The sequence below is a fragment of the Orcinus orca genome, chromosome 5 (assembly GCF_937001465.1).
Source record: "Orcinus orca chromosome 5, mOrcOrc1.1, whole genome shotgun sequence".
NCBI classification, from domain to species: domain Eukaryota; kingdom Metazoa; phylum Chordata; class Mammalia; order Artiodactyla; family Delphinidae; genus Orcinus; species Orcinus orca.
In genome coordinates, this window is record NC_064563.1 from 11,391,658 (window position 1) to 11,410,919 (window position 19,262).

The 19,262-nt window shown below is 47.0% G+C and overlaps 1 protein-coding gene across 8 annotated transcripts in view; it reads left to right on the plus strand.

Annotated features, from left to right (window-relative positions):
• The window catches only part of TBC1D5 (TBC1 domain family member 5), a 548,696-nt gene that overhangs the window by 521,358 nt on the left and 8,076 nt on the right, over positions 1–19,262 (plus strand). For all 8 annotated transcript variants that reach the window (XM_049710184.1, XM_049710183.1, XM_049710187.1 and 5 more), the window contains 3 exons: positions 1,700–1,799; positions 16,285–16,364; positions 17,172–17,306. In XM_049710184.1, coding sequence (XP_049566141.1) covers positions 1,700–1,799; positions 16,285–16,364; positions 17,172–17,306 — 315 coding nt within the window. The remainder of the gene's footprint in view (positions 1–1,699; positions 1,800–16,284; positions 16,365–17,171; positions 17,307–19,262) is intronic.

A 19,262-nucleotide genomic window follows, 5' to 3' on the forward strand; every position in this document is an offset into this window, starting at 1 on the left:
GAGGGGAGGAGAAATAGACACTACCTCTTGATGAGTGGAACAGCATGTCCATTGAGGGAGGGAAGGAATGGATGGTGGCCATCTTTGGAGACGAACCACAACCAGGGTTAACCCACAGATGTAGCCTTCTTTCTGTGATTCCTGTAGGGTCCTGATAGAACGGGGAAACTCAAGTTTGTGCAGACACAAAGGAGAAAAAGGAGAAGAAGAATGCCCTGAAACCACCTGCCCAAGGCCCCAGTAATCATTCCCTGTCTGAGCTTCTCCTGGTTGCATTTGTCTTTACTGGAGCATCAGAAGAGAGGCTGCTTCGCCTTGTGGGATGTATAAAGTACATGGTTCATGCTTGTGTAATCCTACAGTGGGCATTTCACAGTAATTTGTTTTTAGAGCATGGCTATGTCTGTTTTCTGCGTCAGGCATTTAAATGCATATTCCTAAGGGCTCAGCCTCCAGGCAGCCGTTAAAGACAGTGCTTTTCAGTGCTGCCTGTGTGTATTGCTTAAATGGGGTACACCTACAAGTAACCTTTTCAACTGTTAATTTCCATCTATGTGTCAAATTATATTCAGTCTCTAAGAAAAAGTATCTCTTGGGAGGTTTCTCTTCCCTTTTTTTTGATGACACAGAGGATTCTTAATGTGAAAAGAAAAGTGTCTAACGCTCGAAAATCAATTTGCTAGCCTCCTCCAGCTTTGAGGATTACTCTTTCTCTGAGAAAAACTCCCTTAATCTTCGAAATTTCCTTGGGAACTTTTTTGCATGTATTCCTTTTTTTCTTAAAAAAAAAACCCCCAAAACCCACGTTTTTTCCTTTTGTTACAGTTAGATTATCTTTTACCGTTTAGATAAGTATCCCACCCAGAGTATTTTTTTTCCTGGAAACAGTCAAATAAACACAATCCTCTAGTATCCTACCAAGAGAGGAAACGTTAAGAGCAGCTAATTATGGGCTGTGGGGACAGAACTTTTCCAAGTGCTTTGGGAAATCTCACGTTTTAAGAGATTATCATTATCTAGAAAATGATGAGATTTGTCTGCAACAAATGGAAATCTTTGGTTTCTCAGATGTGTGTGAGAAAATGTAATGGTCTTGTACCAGCTGCCTAAGGAGTAGGGTCCACTGAAATCCCATTTACTCTCTCAATTGGTGTGCCTCCGTAGTTACTGAAGATATTTTATGTACTTCTGTAATACAAGGTTGTATGGGTAAACATTGACACGTGGCGCAAAGCTGGCATTCAATTAGGAGAAGTCCAGATTTTTTTTTTTTTTTTTTTTTTTTTTTTTTGCGGTACGCGGGCCTCTCACTGTTGTGGCCTCTCCCATCGTGGAGCACAGGCTCTGGACGCGCAGGCTCAGCGGCCATGGCTCACGGGCCCAGCCGCTCCGCGGCACGTGGGATCTTCCCCGACCGGGGCACGAACCCGTGTCCCCTGCATCGGTAGGCGGACTCTCAACCACTGCGCCACCAGGGAAGCCCAAGTCCAGATTTTTTTAAACCTCCGCTTTACCCTTACTCTGGTTTGTTGGCGGTGGCAGTAGTGGGTTTGCTGTTGTTTATTTGTTGCTTTCTTTTGTTCTGTCTAGGGCTGAAAAGACACGGTGGCTCTTTAACAGTTCAGATCATTTGGAGGACTTTGAGGATTTTCTTTGATTTTTTTTTTTCATTTTCATATCTTTGCTCCCTTCATTTTAGGAAGAAGAATTAGAAGCCCAGATTTCCCTCCTTCAAGGACAGTTGAATGACCTGGATGCCATGTGCAAATACTGTGCAAAGGTGATGGACACTCATCTTGGTGAGTGAAGTACTTTGGCCCTGGGCACACTGACAGTCGTGACAGTAATAGCCCAGCCGCGAGGGCCTGTGTTGAGCGCTTTACGTGAATTATCTCATGTAACCCACACAGCAGAGCTGCAGTAGGTGTACGGTTACTATCCACCTTGTACACATGAGGAAACTGATGCACGGAGATTAATACAATTTCCCCAAATTATAACACCAGTGAGTAGAGGAGAAATTCAAAATCAAGCAGTCTGACTCTAGATTTCAGCTCTTAACGGCTACACTGCCCTTTGTAAATATCTCCCTGCCCCAAACCAAAATGAAATATTGAACTTTCAAGATCAGATGGTCAGCTCTACTCTTGTGCTAACCTGCCTATCATCACTCATGTGATGATTATTTTGACAGTGCTTTCATTATTTTTTGAAGTATATGTTTTTAACCACCTGCCCAAAATGCATGTCCAGACCCTGACCTTTTCTTACTTCTGACTGTGCCTATACTTTAAGAAATGTCTTAAAAAAAAAAAAAAGAAGTCTTAGTTTGAAGTTGAGTTTATGTGTGAGTTGCCCATATGTCACATGAGAGAGTCTTCAGGCCTTATTCTCTACCTTTGCGAAAGTTCTGTATTTTATATTAGAAGAGGCCTCTGCTGGACCACCTGTGTATTGCTTCAGGAACTCCATTCTGCTTGCAGAACTTTTATAATCCATGCTGTGGTTATTTTCAGCCCACTCATGGACATCCTTTCCCTCTCCATTCTCCAGTGTCTAGTATCTGTAGTTTGGGAGCAAATTAGGAAAACAGGACATGTAATCTCATGGAAATGGCCAGTATGCTGCCTGGTGAGTGTGGAGAAGTGGCAATACCAAGCACTGTGAGAAATCAGGACGTACCCCACCTATGAGGGGAAACCAAAGAGCACCTACCAAGGCCTCTTCCCACTGGCAGGGGCCATGAGCGTGGCCCATCTCTGGGGCCTTCGCTGAAGATAGACTTTATGTTTGTTTGGTTTTTTTAATTTTTCTTCATTTTATTCCACAAATATTGAGCGCCTGCAACATGCCAGGCCCTTTTCTAGACACTGGAGAAATACTAGTGAACAAAACAGATGAAAATCATGTATATTTCACAGCTCAATCCTATTTTTGACAATTGAAAACAGCCATTTTTTATCAGTTTCGTGTTTATCCTTCAGAAATAAACTATGTTTGTACAAACCAATATAACCCTGCACTTACCCTTTCAGAGTGCAAGTAGAGCATAATCCTCACACTGCTCTGCACTTTGATTTCTCATTGAGCACTGTATTATGGAGAGCACTTCTGTATGAATACAGAGAGTGGCCTCGTGCTTTTTCACACCTGCATTGAATCTCATTATATGGCTGTATCATAATTCACTTAACCCCAGACTAATGAGCATCTAAGATGTTGCCAATCTTTTAACATTACAAATGATGTTAAAATGAAGAATCTTATGTAACCTTTCACACATGGACAAGCATATGGTATAAATTCCTACTTTTCACCCTTTAATTAAAGGAGTGTTTAAATAACTGTTGTAAGTATAAGACAGCCCTGAAGCTCAGTCCTTGGTTTTCCTAGACCCAGGGAGCAGTTGTTTGTAGAACATGAAGCTTATTGTAGACAAACACTTTATGTAGGAATAACATGACAGCCCAGGCAAAATCTAATCATTTGAATTAGCCGAGTAATGGAGACAAAGGCAAAGTGAATTCCTGGTGCCCAAATTATCCAGATAATTAAGTTCCCGTACTTGACTTTGCGCTGGCAAGTTGGTCTCAATAATGAATCAGGAACACAATCCTCACTTGCCTCCAAAATTCAGCCGTCCGTCCTCTTTTTTAGAAGAATGAAAAAACTCAAGAGGGATGAAGGTAGACTTTATACCTCAGATTCTATCAGTCACCCAGCCTGCTGGGTCCTGAGTCCATGACATGTGGCCAACACGGCTGTCGTCTGGATGTAGCCTAAAACGTACTGGCCTGGAGCCAGTAATACACGCTCTCTTATGGCTTCAGAGAGGTGCTTGAACCAAGTGTCGCGCGGCCTCCCGCTCGCTGGGCCCTGTTCTATCCTCCGCCTTCTTTCTGCTCTCTTGACCCCTCCTCCAGAGAAAGGGCTCAGGAGGGGGAAGCTGCAGGACAAACCGCGGTAGGTGATCAAAAGGGTAGTATCTGTAATCACAGAAAGAGACGTTCCCCGTCACACCTGCTTCCACCCCCTTCAAAACTCTATTTATATGTTTCTTTATGATCACTTTTTAAAATTCATATAGAATTGATTTTACATGAATCTTATAGCATCACAGTTTAAAATGCATCAAAAAGAAGGGGGTGGGATGAATTGGGAGATTAGGGTTGACATATGTACACTCCGATGTATAAAATAGATAACTAATGAGAACCTGCTGTACAGCGCAGGGAACTCTGCTCAGTGCGCTGTGGTGACCTAAATGGGAAGGGAATCCAAATAAAAGAGGGGATGTGTGTATACGTATGGCTGATTCGCTTTGCTGCGCAGCAGAAACTAACACAGCCGTGTGAAGAACTATACTGCAATAAAAAAATAAAATGCTTCAAAAAGAAGTAACGAAGAGGTAGTTTATGTATAAATAACTGATATGTATTACATAACTAGTTTTAGTTAATTATTTAATTTTAATTTTAAAGTAAGTGTGGGCGTGTGTGTGTGCACATGCACATGTGTGTATTTTTTTCTTCTCCAGCTAAATGGGTGACCTTCGTGTTACTTGATTTTGGGTTTTGACCAAAGTAGGAGAACAAAGAAGTGACTAAAAAGATGTACTGGAACTCTAGCAAAATCCTAGAGTAGGATATTTCCAAGTTGTTGGGGCCACATAGCAGCTTTTAAAGCAACTTTACTTAAGCCTCAGAATTTTCAAACAGCTTTTGCTCTGATTTTTGTTCTTTCAGTCAGCACCAGAAGAGCATTTTCTCATTGCATGGGAGGGGGAAGCACTTTAATTAAAGAAAAGCCCATACCCAGCTGTGAATTTTCAGCTAACCACAAAACTAGATTTGTTTTTGTGTATATGTTTCACTTTCAGCCAGAATCCCTTCACATGGCTGTCGACTTCTTTTTGCCATACAGATAGCACGACTGCATTTTTACAGTAGGGTTGAGGGTTGCTACAGAGAATTCGTGGCCCTGGGGGCTGCAGATGCATTTTATTTCATCTGCATATATAACGCTGGTTTACTAAAGGGTGTTCCCGGGTTGTAGGCAGTTTTGACTGTAAGCAAAAATTTGAGGAAAACACAAAGATTAATTGAGGTGAAGCTCTTGATCTACTTTTTAAATTATATCCTTTAAAAATGACTTTAATACCCTAGTATTTTTTCCATATGACCTTTTCTGTTTTTCCTGATTATTAAAGTAGTTCGAAAATAGGCACAAGTGAAGAATCCATGACTACGTGATTGATTATAATATAGTAATGCAATCTTTATAAAGATTAAAATATTTATTAACATAAGGAGATGTTCATAATATATTATGAAGTGAAAACAGCAGGTGGCACAATAGAATATATTTGATGTGAAAGTAACCATTAACAGTGATGGCCTGAGTGAAAGGAAGATTATAGAGGGACTTTCTAAGGGACCTAGTCTTCTATGCTTGGAAAATCTGTAGATGCCTTAAGTGCGTGTAACTAGCACCTGGGGGTCAGTCTTTACACTGCAGGCAAGAGTCAGCTGTAAGAGCGCCTACAGTGGTACCTGAGAAGGAGAGACAGCCTCGTGGGCATCAGACAGACACAGGGTTGAAACCAGGCTCCGTCACCTGTGAGATCAGCGTGCTTATGATCGCGTCCACATATATAAAATGGAGATACAAAGATCAATCTCTTGCCAGTTGGTTGCCAAGACTGGTATGTTTTTAAAGCCCAGCACAGGTTGGGTTTTCAGCACAAATCCTCCCCTCTTTCCCCTTAACTCTTAACTGTCCCTTCTGGTGGACGAGCCTGGGAAACTCAGCCAGCCCATGACCAGAGAGCTGAGTAGCGACTGGTCTCGGGCCCCGCCGAGAGTTAGCGGGAGAGCTGGGAACAGTACCACACTTCCCCAAACCTACTCGAATATTCCTCCATCAAATCATGCCAAAAGATGCTGGATTTTTGGATCTGCTGGTCCTCAGATTAGGTGTGTGAGCTCTTTGAGCAAAAGCAGCTTTGTCAGAGCCCAGTGGTGCGTCTGCAGGCCACCGTGGCATGAGCCCCCCCGAGGGCGGTGAGAGCGGCCTCACATACTCATCCTGGGAGTTACTGCTCTGCACCCTTTTCTAATGTTAATTATTTTCACTAAATTCCTTTCATTTCAAAAGAATGCCATATCAGCCTATGTTATCATCAGACAGGAAATAATATCTTAAAATGTCAAGTACAGTTGAAGGCTATTTTTATAACAGAACAAATAGAGAGAAAAGCATCTCAGTTAAAAATTAAATAAAGGCATTTGTTTAAATGGCCCTTTAATTGTAGAGGTAATAAAATTGACTGGTTAGCAGTTATTTCCTTATAGTTCTGGAAGCCAACACTGAAAAAATATTTGTCTTCTCAAAACTCTACCAAAATTCCCATTTCATTACCTCCACATAAGTGAGCTATGTGAATTCAAAGATTTAGAGACGGGAAGTGAAAATCTGTGTTTTATTAAATCTAAACTTTTCCTGTCAACTTTAGAAGACTTTTTCACATGTTAATTTTTCTGTTGCTATAGTCACTTCTGACAGTTGAGCTGAAAACCATTGACAGCAGGAACCTCCTGGCTGAGTCAGGCTATTTTTAGGTTTGCCGTAGTTCACACGTAATTTAATTGCACGTGGCTGAGCTGCCTGCACTTCTCTGATCTGTGAGCAGCTGGGCTGCTGATCGCCCTGCCTGCTCCCAGGGGAGGTGTTTCCCCTCATCTGTTTGGTATTTACACTAGTTTCCGGCAGCTTGCCCTTTCATTGGTGGTTCACACAGACAATGGGAGGGTTAAATGCAATGAATGCAGGGAAATTAAGAGTTCTGTAGCCCATAGGATCTTAGACTGTTGAAGATGTGGACCCCCAACAGGCCGTCTCGGCCGTTCTTCATTTCACAGATAAGGAAACCGAGGCCCGGGCAGAGTGAGTGACACGCAGGTCGCTGGTGCCAGGGGCCCAGACCCCATCCCAGGCCTTGGACTCTCTTCCACTGATGATCCTGCGGAGGCCACACTCCAATCAGTAGTGGGACTCCAGATCTGCTGCTTTATGGCACACATCCGTACTGACTTTGTACTCGTCCTAACGTTTATGCAAGAATTAGCTGTAAGAGGAGGCCGCTTTTGAAAATCAGTTTATTAGCCTCTGCAAGAGCTCTATGCATCTGATTTGCTGATGTTTACAAAAACAGCGTTCCATTGATGTCTTTGGAAATGTTCGGCAAGCAGTTAACTAATGACATTTGAGAAACACAGAAGGAAAATGTGATCACCAGACAGCTTCCCTCTGTCAACCACACTGTGATAAAAGCTTCTTGTAATTCTTTTAAGAATTTGAAACACTGCATTTAATTGTGGGTAGCATAGTCCTCTGTAGAAGGATAAGATATACTTCACCTGGGGGTCTTGTTAAAAATGCAGATTTTGACTCAGTAGGTCTGAGCCGGGGTCTGAAGATCTGCATTTCTAACAGCCCCCAGGACACCTGGTGATACTGGCCCATGACAGACTCCAAGCAGCAAGGGGCAAGAGAACTTACACAATCGGGGCAAGATTCAGTTAATGTATTGCTAGCGCTGTCATGCATCCGTAACCCCACACTGCAGGCACACGTGCAGGAGCTCTGTGGGTGGAGAGCTCAGAAGCTCCCTGGCGACATTCAGTGCTGTTCTCAGCCTCTTTCCAGCCTTGCTGTCTTGTGGAAGGCATTTTCCCCCCGGTTGTATTATCAGAAGCCTTGGAAGCATCTTCCTTGCACCAAGCCTAGACCTACTGAGAAAAACTTAGCCAACCGTGCGCTACCTCATCCTTTCCTGGCTCCGAGAACACATCCCTGATCACGAGGCCTCAGTATGGACGATTCATCTTGCATCCTTTTGTTTTCCATTTTATGGCTCTCTCCATTTTCCCACATGCTTTTCCAAACTGAATATCTTTCACTCTCTTTCTCTTTTGAAGATCATTCCTAAATCCTTTGTCTTTCTTAAACTGTGTCTGACCGCAACACCTGTTCTTCCCATCTCCATATCAGGCTGCCTTTCCACCTCCTCTAACCCCGGCCTCTCCAGCGATGACCCAGGAAGCAAAAGACTTGTCCCCCCCCTTCCCCCCACCTCAGTAGAAACAGGCTTGCCACCAACAGCTCGCAGGCTCAAGGACTTCTTGGCCACCACAAGCGTCTCATGCTGAGCTGAGGGCTTGTGAGTGGGGAGAGGGGCCCCGAGGCGGAGGTGAGGAGGCTCGTGTTCCTGCCATGGCTGTGTTTCACTCCCAGCTGACGTGTGGCACTTGACTGTCCCCAGTCCTCAGGTGGGCAAAACCTTATGGCCTGCAATTCACAAAGAACATATCCATCTTCAACCCAATTCAAAGGGTCTTGTCTGACTAAATGATGTTATTTTAGGATGATCTTAGCCAAACTTCTATCTCGTTGCTCCCAAATGAGACGCGGTGGTTACAGAAACCCCAGGATATTTCCTATTAGTGAGGTCCTAGCTGTGTTTCTGCTTTTATTTTTAGAAATATGTATTCTGGCAAAGGCATCTAACCCTTACTGGAGCTTAGAGAACTTTTAAGTTGAAAAGTATGTGCAGAGTCTCTTCTGGTTGACCCAAAGGTGGCAGCCGTATCGTGAACAGGATAGATTTTACCTTGAAGAGCCGTGCTTCTGTGCCAGCCTCTGGCCGGCAGGGAGGGAAATCCTGAGAGAAGAATCAGAAACGGTTGAGACCAGTACAGATTTGGAACTCTGTGCTGAGCACACTCAGTTCACTTAGGAGAACTGTTTATTGACCCGAAGGCTAAGCTTCAGTGCAATACGCGTTGTTTGCCTAGTCTTCCCTTGGGTTTTCCTAGGGATTGTTCCTCTCCCAGTGCTGAGTTTAGGGTCTTCAGCCATTCTGGCAGCTGGATGCAAAGTAGGACCCTTGATTATATTTTCTGTGTGATCTGCTTTTTGCTTTTTAAGAAAATACTGAGCGCAAAGCCCCGGACTCAGTCCTTGGCCCTCAGTAGACCGTCAGTGACTGTACTTCCCTTCACCCGCCCCTCCCACTTTCCAATCCAGGGTCTGCCTGATCGGATTAGTAGCCCTTAATTCTTCACCTGAGAACTCTCTCACCTGCATCTATTCCTCAGGAGATAAAAATCAACCCTAATGTTGGCGGGAAAGCCTCGCATCGGCCATTCAGCCGATATTTCCTAAGTACCTGCTCTCTGATGTAGAAACAGGCTCGGGGTGAAGGAGGTTGGGGTGGGGTGAAGTGGGGGAGCGCTTTTCAAATAGAGCTCAACGTGTATGGAAAGAGTGGACCAAACTTCAAAGTAGGGAGACAGAGCGCAACAGAGAATATGCCTTGTTAGAAATACCTAAAGTGACACGCGGCTTCACAGGTAGCAAGCACAGTCCTCCTGGAGCACCAGTGATCTCAGAAACATTGGCAGGGACGGTGGGTTCAAAGTCAAGGGATGTCGTGAACCCACACCACCCGCATTTGCAACCAGAAGACCTGGAGTCCAGGACTTGCCGTGCAGAGCCGTGCAGTTTCAGGAAACTTTTAGTCTTCAAGCCTCATCTCTGGATGACAGTTGCAAGCATGAAAGATGAAGCAGGAGAGTCCATCAGACGGGTGCTTGCGGAGGGAAGAACTGACACCTGAACAGCGTTAAGGTGGGCTTTGAAGAGGAGGAGGGTGTGGTGTTAGGAGGAGAGTAGAAGGGCCTTCTAGACGGGGAGTGGCATTGCAGGGACACCCAGAAATAGACGCCACGGATTAAAGGACGACTTTGACGCCTACAAGTCTTCTCCTAGACCTGCCTTCTCCCAAGACTGGACAACTCTGGCACACCCTCTGTGGGCAGAAATCCCTTTGCTAATAATGGCCCAGCCAAAGCCAATAGTGACAAAGTACAGGTCTGCCCCCCTCCTTGACTAATGGTCACTTCTTAAACCACCACCACTCTCTGGACGCGTGTGACCCTAGGGCAACCATACACGTGCCCCCTCTGGTTTGTAACAGCCTGTGTATTTCCTCTGGGGCCGTCCCTTATTGTCAGAAGTCAGGGTGACTAAATCTCTGTCAGAGATGAGAGAACCTCTGGGAGCAGAATCCACTTATCTGGGTATTGAAGGAACTGGTGAAAGAAACAACAACAGCAACAACATACTAAGCAATAATAATCATAGCAAGGCAGCATGATAGACGTGGACCACTTTGATTATCTCCTCTGACCTTCAAGGCAGGTGTCACCCACATGTTACTGATAGGTTTAGTGACACACAGACCCATCAGTATCATGGCCCAGCGTCATCAAAGTCCAGGCTGTTGGATGACCACTCCAGTGCTCCAGAAAGCTCTGGGAGAAGTGATTGGTGTTCACTTCTCTGGGAGAAGTGAAAGGTGACTTCCTGCCGCTGGCTGACCTCCCTTAGGTCAGTTCCACCACCAGATAAAGGGCGCTGGCATCTCAAGGCAGTCAAGTCACTGCCAGGACTCCATCCTGTGCCTTTTCGTATCTCCAGCTTCCCCATCAGTGCCATATGCATAAATCGTGTGTGTCAGGAGGGCTCAGGAGTCCAGCCAATCCGGAATCTGGTCCTAGCTCTGTCCAGTCATGGGACCTCACATAAGAGACCTGGCATTTCTCAGCTGGGCTCCCATTTCTGTGATAGGATGATGGCCCTCATCCAGAAGGGGTGTTGGGATAGTCAGATGAGGTCAGGTGGCTGTGTAGACGTGGAAGCTCCCGGGTGTTGAGCTTCTGCAGTGGCCTGGGTGCTGTGCTGTTTGTTTCTGCTTCACACTAATCCTCTGGGGAAAGGTCTGTTATTACCCCTCAGGCACAAGGAGGTTAAATGACCCGCCCAGTTTCACCTCCTCTGTAGACAGATGTGAGTTCTCCTTTTGTCCCCTTTTCCTGCCCTTCTTGAGGAATATAGGCTTCTGTTATCTTTGTACCCGGCATATAGATGAAAACACTTTTATTTTAGCATTGAAAAGAATTTTCGGAAATTGAAAAAGTAGTTCGTGTGCCATTTCCATTATCCTTAGAGAGAGAGACCCATTTTTTGCGGCATTGACATTTCATTAAAAGTAGTGGAGACCCCATGGGATTGTGACGTTGATGAGATTTTTGTGTAATTTCCACAGAAGCAGTTAGTTTTGTGAGGTTTTCCCCTTTAGTTTCAGCGCCCCAACATCTTTAATAGGTAATGCTTAAATAGAAGGAGATTATAAAGAACATAACCTTCCTTCTACACAGAAACAAAAAGAAAGAACCTTTACATCATCATTTATATTATTCTGCCTCTTACTAGAAGGAAAAATGTGCACTACATTGAAAATTTAAACATTTCACATTTCTGCCTTCAATATTATAAGGTATGAAAAGAGACTGTTATGTTTTTCTATTTTTACATGCAGTGCATTTGTGACTGAGAAGTTCTATATTACTAAAATGGTTGTAAATGCTGCCTTGAATCAGTATATAGTGGAAGTGGCTAGGCAAAGGATTTACACGGTCAGTACTTGTGAGGTAAATAAAAATTCTTGTATTCAGGACACCTAGCAGCCTCTGTAGGTGCCCTTTTGTTTCGACTTGGATTTCTGTACCCTGGATTGCACAGCTAGTCAGCTCCATTGATTACAGGAGAGGTTTAGCCCTAAAATTAAGTGAACATTTTATGTCATTTTATGTGGGTTTTCAGGGGAGAAGCTCCTGGTTTTCATCCCCTTCAAAAAGGTGAACTTTGATCCAATCCAAAGAACCAGGCTGGAGAGCTGTTGGGTGGGAGTGCACTGCTGAGGACACCAAGGCTCTGGGCTCCTGTCCTCCCAGGTGCGCCCTTGACCTTGGTCCCCTTTCATTAGAGGAACTGGATGACTTTGATCCTGTGTGACAGGTAGGCAGCGTGGCTGCTGTACTGAGTCGAGAAGTGTTCCCCCCAATTCATGTTCACCCGGAACCCGTGAATGTGACCTTATTTGGAAAGAGGGTCTTGACAAGTGTCATGGAGTTGAGACGAAGCCGGGAGGAGTCAGGAAAGAACACTTCTCTCCAGCCTGCAGGGAGCGAGGCCCCACCGGCACCTTGGCTTTGACTTAGCACCTCTGGAACGAGAATACATTTCTTTCGTTTTAAACCACCCAGTTTGTAGTCCTTTGACACGATTACAGCCGCTACTCACATTAACCCCCAAAACAGTAGAATAGACACACCAGGAGGTTATTTATTTTTTTCTTAAGTCAAAGCAGCCCAGAGGCAGGCCCTGGGAGCAGGTATGGCAGCTCCGCGATGTGCTGGGGCCACGCCCACAGCGCTGGGCGGTGACCCTCACCCAGGTGCTTGCGAGGTGACCTGCAGGGTTCCTGCCAGCCTTTCAGGCAGCACGAGTGGGGAACGTAAAGGCCTCAAAGGCACAGACGGAGCCAGTCCCCGTGGGGAGCTTTCCAGAGGCTCCCTCCGCGGGCTTCCCTTACAGCTCTTGGGCTACCGCGGTGTCACGTGACCACCGCTGGCGGCGAGGGAGGGCGCACCGCAACCTCTGGGACCCGTCGGTGAGGAGGGGTTGGAGGGTGGGGTTGGGGTCCCCCCCCACAGCAGCCCCGCCACCTCTTTAGACCTGAGAGACGGTGCGGCGGCCGTGAGGATCTAGGCTGTGGCTGCTGGCGTCTCAGCAAAGGAAAGCACAGGAAGGGAGGGGCCTTGAGAAACAGGGAGCGTATCCCCACTTAGGCCTGAAGGACCAGGGTTTCCGTTACTGCAGCTTCCCGACGCGCTCCTGCCCTCTGCTTCCCCAGCCCGCCCTGCCAGCATCACCACTACCCCTCTGGAGTATACGGGCCATGGGAGGCTCGCAGCAAAGCAGGGCATCCACGAGAGTGTGGCTAGGCCTTCTTGGTTCATGGGATTTTCGGCCCGCACGGCCAGTGTGATGTGGTACGGCCTCAGGTCTGCAGTGGGAGAGTAAATCTATATACTTAAACTCGGGTGTGCAGAAATCTCGCTCTGAAGTTCCAGTCCCACCAACGGCCGTCGGAAGCCTAAACACTTGCCAGTTAGAGGCAACTCGATTTCCTACCGGTTAACCACCTTGTCTGGACCAAGGCCCACAGTTCGTTTCCCCACTCTGTCTCTTCTTCCTGCCCGGGTGGCGTCAGGATTCTGGTCTGCCTCACGTGTCCCTCTGTTATTTGAGGAAGGGCCCCTGAGTGCCCTCCGGGTCCTTGCCGGCCTCTAAGGAAGGCTCTGTTCCCGCATCTTTCTAGGCCTCTGTCCCCACTGGAGCCACTGACAGCCCTGTCAGCCAAGGCCTGTGGTCCTTACGGCTGCCAACCGTGGGTCCCACCACTACGTTGGAGACAGGCAGTCTGGCCAAGCCCTTTGGCTCCGTGCGATGTTCCACAGCAAACTCTCCAAGAGGCAACAGGAGACAAAGGTCCTGCAGGGCAGGACATAACCTATCACAGTTGCTCTCTACAGATCGCCTCTCTTCCTGGCCCCCGACTTGCCAGGTGCGGCCTCCGTTACTTCCTTGGACGGGAGAACCCCCCGCGCTTCCTCCGGCTGTCCCGGTGCCCCCTGCATCCGCTGGCTGAGCTTCCTCCCGGGGCCTGGGAGCTCTCCCCTGCTGCCTCCGCCTCCACGGCCAGAGCTGGGGATCTGCACCCTAGCGGCTCAGTGGGGCAGGGCCACCGCCCAGCCAAACTGCCTAGGCAGCCCTGGGCCCCGAGCTCTGCCTTAAAACTGATTCACTTCTTTTATAAAGCAGAAACTAACACACCATTGTAAAGCAATTATACTCCAATAAAGACGTTGATTAAAAAAAAAATGCCTAGAAGATTTGAAAGAGAATTCCTCAAGTTAAAAAAGAAATGTCATTGAAATTTAAAATTCAATAAATATTTGATACAATAAGGCTAGGCTACTCTAACAAAAAGATCCAACAATAATTCAGTGCCTTAAAGGAGACTAAAGTTTACTTTCCTCCCACATAGTAGTCTGAGGGAGTGTTCACGGTAAACGTTGAGCCTCTATTTCATTTGGCCATTCAGGGATACACTATCCTCCAGGTCCTTGTTTTCATCTATAGGTGGGGTAGTGAGTTGTCATGGGTTCCAGATAGCTAGAAGGGAGAAGAGAGAATGGAGGAGTTATGAAGAGGCCTTACATTTCCATCCTGGAAGTGGTATACTTCGATTCTGTTCATGTTTCATTGACAAGTGTGCTCCTTGGTAATTCCTCCTCTCACCCCTCCCCAACCCACTGACCCCAGGCATACACTGTCCTACTTTCTGTAACCATAAATTACTTTGAATTTTCCAGAATTTTAAATAAATAAAATTATATGGTTAAAAAAAAAAAAAAGCCAAGCAGTCCTGAGGCAACCCTGAAAGGCAACCCTTCTCAGTCCTCCCAAAGACCTACAGAACTGTCTCTCTGGTCAGTCTTCTGCAGTTGGTTGTCGTTAATGTCCTGTTGAGTGGATTTTATGATGGGTTTTTTGTTGTTGTTGTTGTTTTAATTGAGAGAGAACAAATTGTTACAGGCTTTTAAGGAAACCAGAAACATTCCCTCTCTAATTATATCTATTATTCCATTCCCATTCATCTTGCTCTCTTGTTCTGAAGCAGGCCTTTCTGTTAGCCAGAGGCTGCAGTCGCATTTTCTGAATAAGTTAAGGCTGCTGTTTTTCTGCTGCCGCCTGTAAGAGGACTTGTCAGTGTGGTCCGGAGATTTATTCTCAGCGAAGGTTCTAATCAACTGGCTGCACTCGTGTGGATAGTACCAGTCTTCGCCTTGCCCCTTGCTGGAACTACTTTTTGGAAGTATTGAGGATAGCAGTGTTCTGCAGCGCAGGTTCCAAGGATGTTTTTCCATGTTTGTTCAGTCGGTCGGTCAGTCAATACTTACCGTGCACCTGAAATGCGCCAGCCATTCTGCTGAGGGCTGGGGGTGTAGTCCTGAACCAGACCCTACTGGGGGTGATGGACCACAGATAAGCCAGCAGACGCCTGTGCTAACGTCGGGTGTGACAGGGCTTATTGTCGAGGCAGTAGAAGAGCTGGTGGTGGGAGACCAGAGGGTGGCCTGGGCCGCTTGGCTCTGCTCCAAGGAGGCCGCAGGGGAGCCGAGGGTGGACCCCTGAGGGGAGCGGGTCGGCAGGGCTCTGGGGACAGAGCCTCCAGGCCCCAGGGCAGGCAGGATGCTGGCCCCGCCTCTCCCGCCGCGGGCCGCGGGGGGCCGGGCACAGAGCAGAGGAGCCCCGCGCAGAGACTGGGCCAGCTTGGTGGAGTGAATGACTGAGAACATGGCTTGTGAGGCCTTGTAAGTAGGGTATTGTTAAGGGCCAGGAAATAAGGAAGCAGGTGTTAACGGAGGGTGAGCCTGCCTACTGCAGCGATTCTCAATGTGGTGCTTGGATGGTATCTTTGTAAAAATGTGTTTCAATTCCCCGCCCCCCGCCACCCCCGAACACAGTCTCCTGCGTAGCGCTGGGGAGGGGGCTTCCATTCCTGCACTCCCCCGAGAATCCCCTCCTCGGAAGCCACAGTCCCCAGCAGGACTGGGTGCATCCCTCAGGCACGCGGTGGGGAAGGCCCAGGTCCCCTGCTTGCTGAAGCCCTTGGTGGTCAGCTCAGCTTGGCGAGTCCTCAGATCAGGTCTGGCTGAAGGCCTCTCCAGCAGAGGCCACGCCTCCTGCAGGGCATAGGGAAGCAGCTCCCATGAAGACCCTGGGTTAGGTGTTGCTGACTCCGTGAGCTTGTTCTTTTATTTTTAACATTATGTTGAATTGACAACATACCGTACTGTTGACATTTTTTAAAGATGGTGTCTTTAATGTACGTCACCTGGGAGGACCTGGTCTTTATTTAGCGAGCGGGGTGAGGTAACAGCATTGAACTCTGAGAAGTGTAGGAAGCCCAGCGGAAACACCTCCTCCCAGCCGCTGGATGAACGCTCCACGCTGTTCACCACGTCTTAGGTCAGCAAGGGCGCCCTGGGCCCTCTGGAGGAGTAAGACACATCTGTCACCGTGAGAGCACATCCGTGGGATGTTGGGGGAGGCTGTGTGTACCAGGCTCGGTGCCCCCGCGCTGTGCCCGGCACCTGCCCCATCTCTAGATGGGCAGAGCGTCCTTGGTGGGAAGAGTTGCTGTGAAACTTGGCAGAAGCCTTCCCCAGCTTGTCTGAAGTGATGGTGTGACAGCAGATAAGTTACACCCAGGCCACTAGTTACAAAATGTCATTCTTCTATTTTCAGTAAATATTCAAGAAGTGATACTACAAGAAAATTTGGAAAAAGAAGATCAAATTCTGGTTTCCCTGGCAGGACTAAAGCAGGTATGTCCATTGCTCTGACTTTGTGTCACACAGGCCACCCTTACAGTGCCTGTTGGGGAGGTCACCAGGGCACGGGTACCGTGACATCAGAGCAAGTGTCCCCTGGCCCTGCGTCTCCTCCCAGACAGAACCCTCCTGACTCTACCTGCTCACGGCCCTGCTCCGCCCAGCAATTACGTCTGACCAGCCTGCAGCCCAGACTGGTTTCTCATTTCCCACCCCTGCCCCTTCCTCTTAGCAAAGCTGTTCCGTTTGCTCCTTATCGAAGCTGCTGTGGTGTGTGTGGTCCAGCTCAAGTCCAGTCACTCATCACGAATGTCCCGGGAGCACAAGGCATAAACGACCACCTCCTATAACAGGCCTCAGCCCCTCAAGGGCCGCAGTGACTCGACCCTTGAAGGACCGAATGGAACAGAAATGTCAGTGAAGAGACGCGGCCTGCGTTATTAGCCCCCAACTGGGGTGGGTGGGCCCCTTCAGAGGCTGAGGGCTGTTCCGTGGAGCCGGGTGTGAGGGCACGCGGTGCTTCCTGCTCTAGGATAACCACCAAGGGCGTGACAGCCCGTCTGCACCTGTGAGAACCTGGCCATTCAGGCTGTGGCATCTTCCTTGGTCATTCATAAGTCAGCGGTTTTGATATAGAGCTGGATTTTTTTCTCCTGTTCTTTCTGATGGTCATAAATTCATATCCACACTATAAAAGAACCGTCAATGACAAGTCTGATTCAGATGTATTCGAGGTTTAGCTGACATTTAAAACCAAACTCATTCATCTTTCTCATGGATTTTCTTCTTCTTTGAAAACAGATCAAAGACATTCTAAAAGGTTCCCTGCGTTTCAACCAGAGCCAGCTGGAAGCCGAGGAGAACGAGCAGATCACCATCTCAGACGACCACTACTGCTCCAGCGGCCAGGGTCACCTGCCCAGGGCCACCAAGCAGGTACAGGCGCCTGAGAACACTGTCACATCAGCCTGAGAAGGAAGGGGGTGGGGATGCACACACATTCAAACTATGGATAACACAAGCCCACCAAAGTTACTTCACGTGACCATGTGTGAAGTTCAACTGTAAAATACAGGTGACCTAAGCCAGGGGTGATGTACCCAGCTGTGCAAGTTGTGTACTCCAGTGCCCTGGGCAGTGCCCTTCAGGATAGACAGCGTCTCCTGGAGTTGTGCAGGGCACAGCCTACACACCTGTACGCAGCAGCTTCGGCCTGAGCCTCCTGCCAGTCCCACCGTGCGGTGTTAGAAAGCCGGATCTCTGCCTCAGTTATTGGTCAGTTGCCTTCAGCCGATGCCTCCATTCCCCTTTAGCACATGAAGTACTGTCCATGCTTTCCTAATGCTGTCTTGAGTGTACTTCACTGGCCTGGAACCTTTTTGGCCTTCATGGGGAAGGACTTCTCAATGTCCATCCTCTAAGCCACATAGGTCAGCAATTTTTCTCTGTAAAGGGCTAGAGAGTAAATACTTTAGGATTTTCAGGCCACATGTGGTCTCTGTCACGTATCTGTTTTTGTATTTGGTGCGCCAGCTTGCTTGTTTTTACAGCCCTTTAAAATTTACAAAACAGAAACAGACTCACAGACTTGGAGAACAAACTTACGGTTACTGAGGGAAGAAGGTTGGGGGAGAGGGATAAATTAGGAGTTTGGGATTAACATATACACACTACTATATATAAAATAGATAACCAACAAGGACCCTCCTGTATAGCACAGGGAACTCTGCTCAATATTCTGTAATAACCTAAATGGGAAAAGAATTTGAAAAAGAATAGATACATGTATATGTATAACTGAATCACTTTGCTGTACACCTGAAACTAACACAACATCGCTAACCAACTATACCCCAATATAAAATAAAAATTAAAAATATATATATGTATACATAAGCCATTCTCAGCTTGAGAGCCCCACAAAAACAGGCCACAGGCTGGATTTGGCCCACGAGCTGTCGTTTGCTGACCTGCGCTCTTGGGTGTCAGCATGGTGTGTAATTTGTTCTAACATAGAATCCCAGAATTTTCCAGTTAGGAAGGATCGAAGAAACGCCTGCTCGTTTTACCAGTGAGGAATTGTTTTCTGAACCCCTGTCCCAGTTCAGTCAGCTTCCAGCTCCACCGCACTGCCTCCCGGCATGTGATCTGATGGGACTAAACATTCCTAATGATATTCTTGTTAAAATGGTGTGCAGAGTTTCATCTTGAAAATCTCCCATTAGCCCTCATCTAAGTTACGTTCTCAAAAACTAGCATCCAGATGCTTGTAAATTGTATATTTTTTATGACTTTAAAGAAGCAAAATGACATCTTAGAATGGGACTTTTTCAGTTTTAAGAGTACTCTTCCAGAAGAGAAGCCTGTGTGGTCGTTTCATCCAGCTTTAGAAGGGAATTTTCAGAGAGCATTTTGAGTCTGCATTTTAAAGCCACATGAATCCAACAGTAACATTGCAAGCTTGCCTCGATTAGTTCCTCCAGATTCCCCTTCCATGCCCAGATGTTTAATTTTCTATAATTAGTTATTTATTCACATATTATTGAGCTTAGGCCCACCCCCCGACCATTTTTATTCGACAATTTTATTTTAAAATTTAGCGTGATACTTTTTTTTAGTTGAATGTCGAAAAATACCACAGAAAAAGAGCTTTGAAGAACACTAACAAATTTGCTAATTGAAAACTTCTTGAGTATACTTTGTAATCGTCCTTCCCAGTTTTCAGATTTGTAAGAACCTACCAGTTGCCAGCGCAGCCCCGGTGGACCCAGTGCAGCCTCCAATGAGCTGGCTGTGAGCCGGGAAGGGCAGTGCAGTGTGATAGGCCCTCGTTCCCGCAGAGAACTGGGCTCACCCCACCTTGGAGCAGCGGACTCGGTCCCCCTGCCAGTG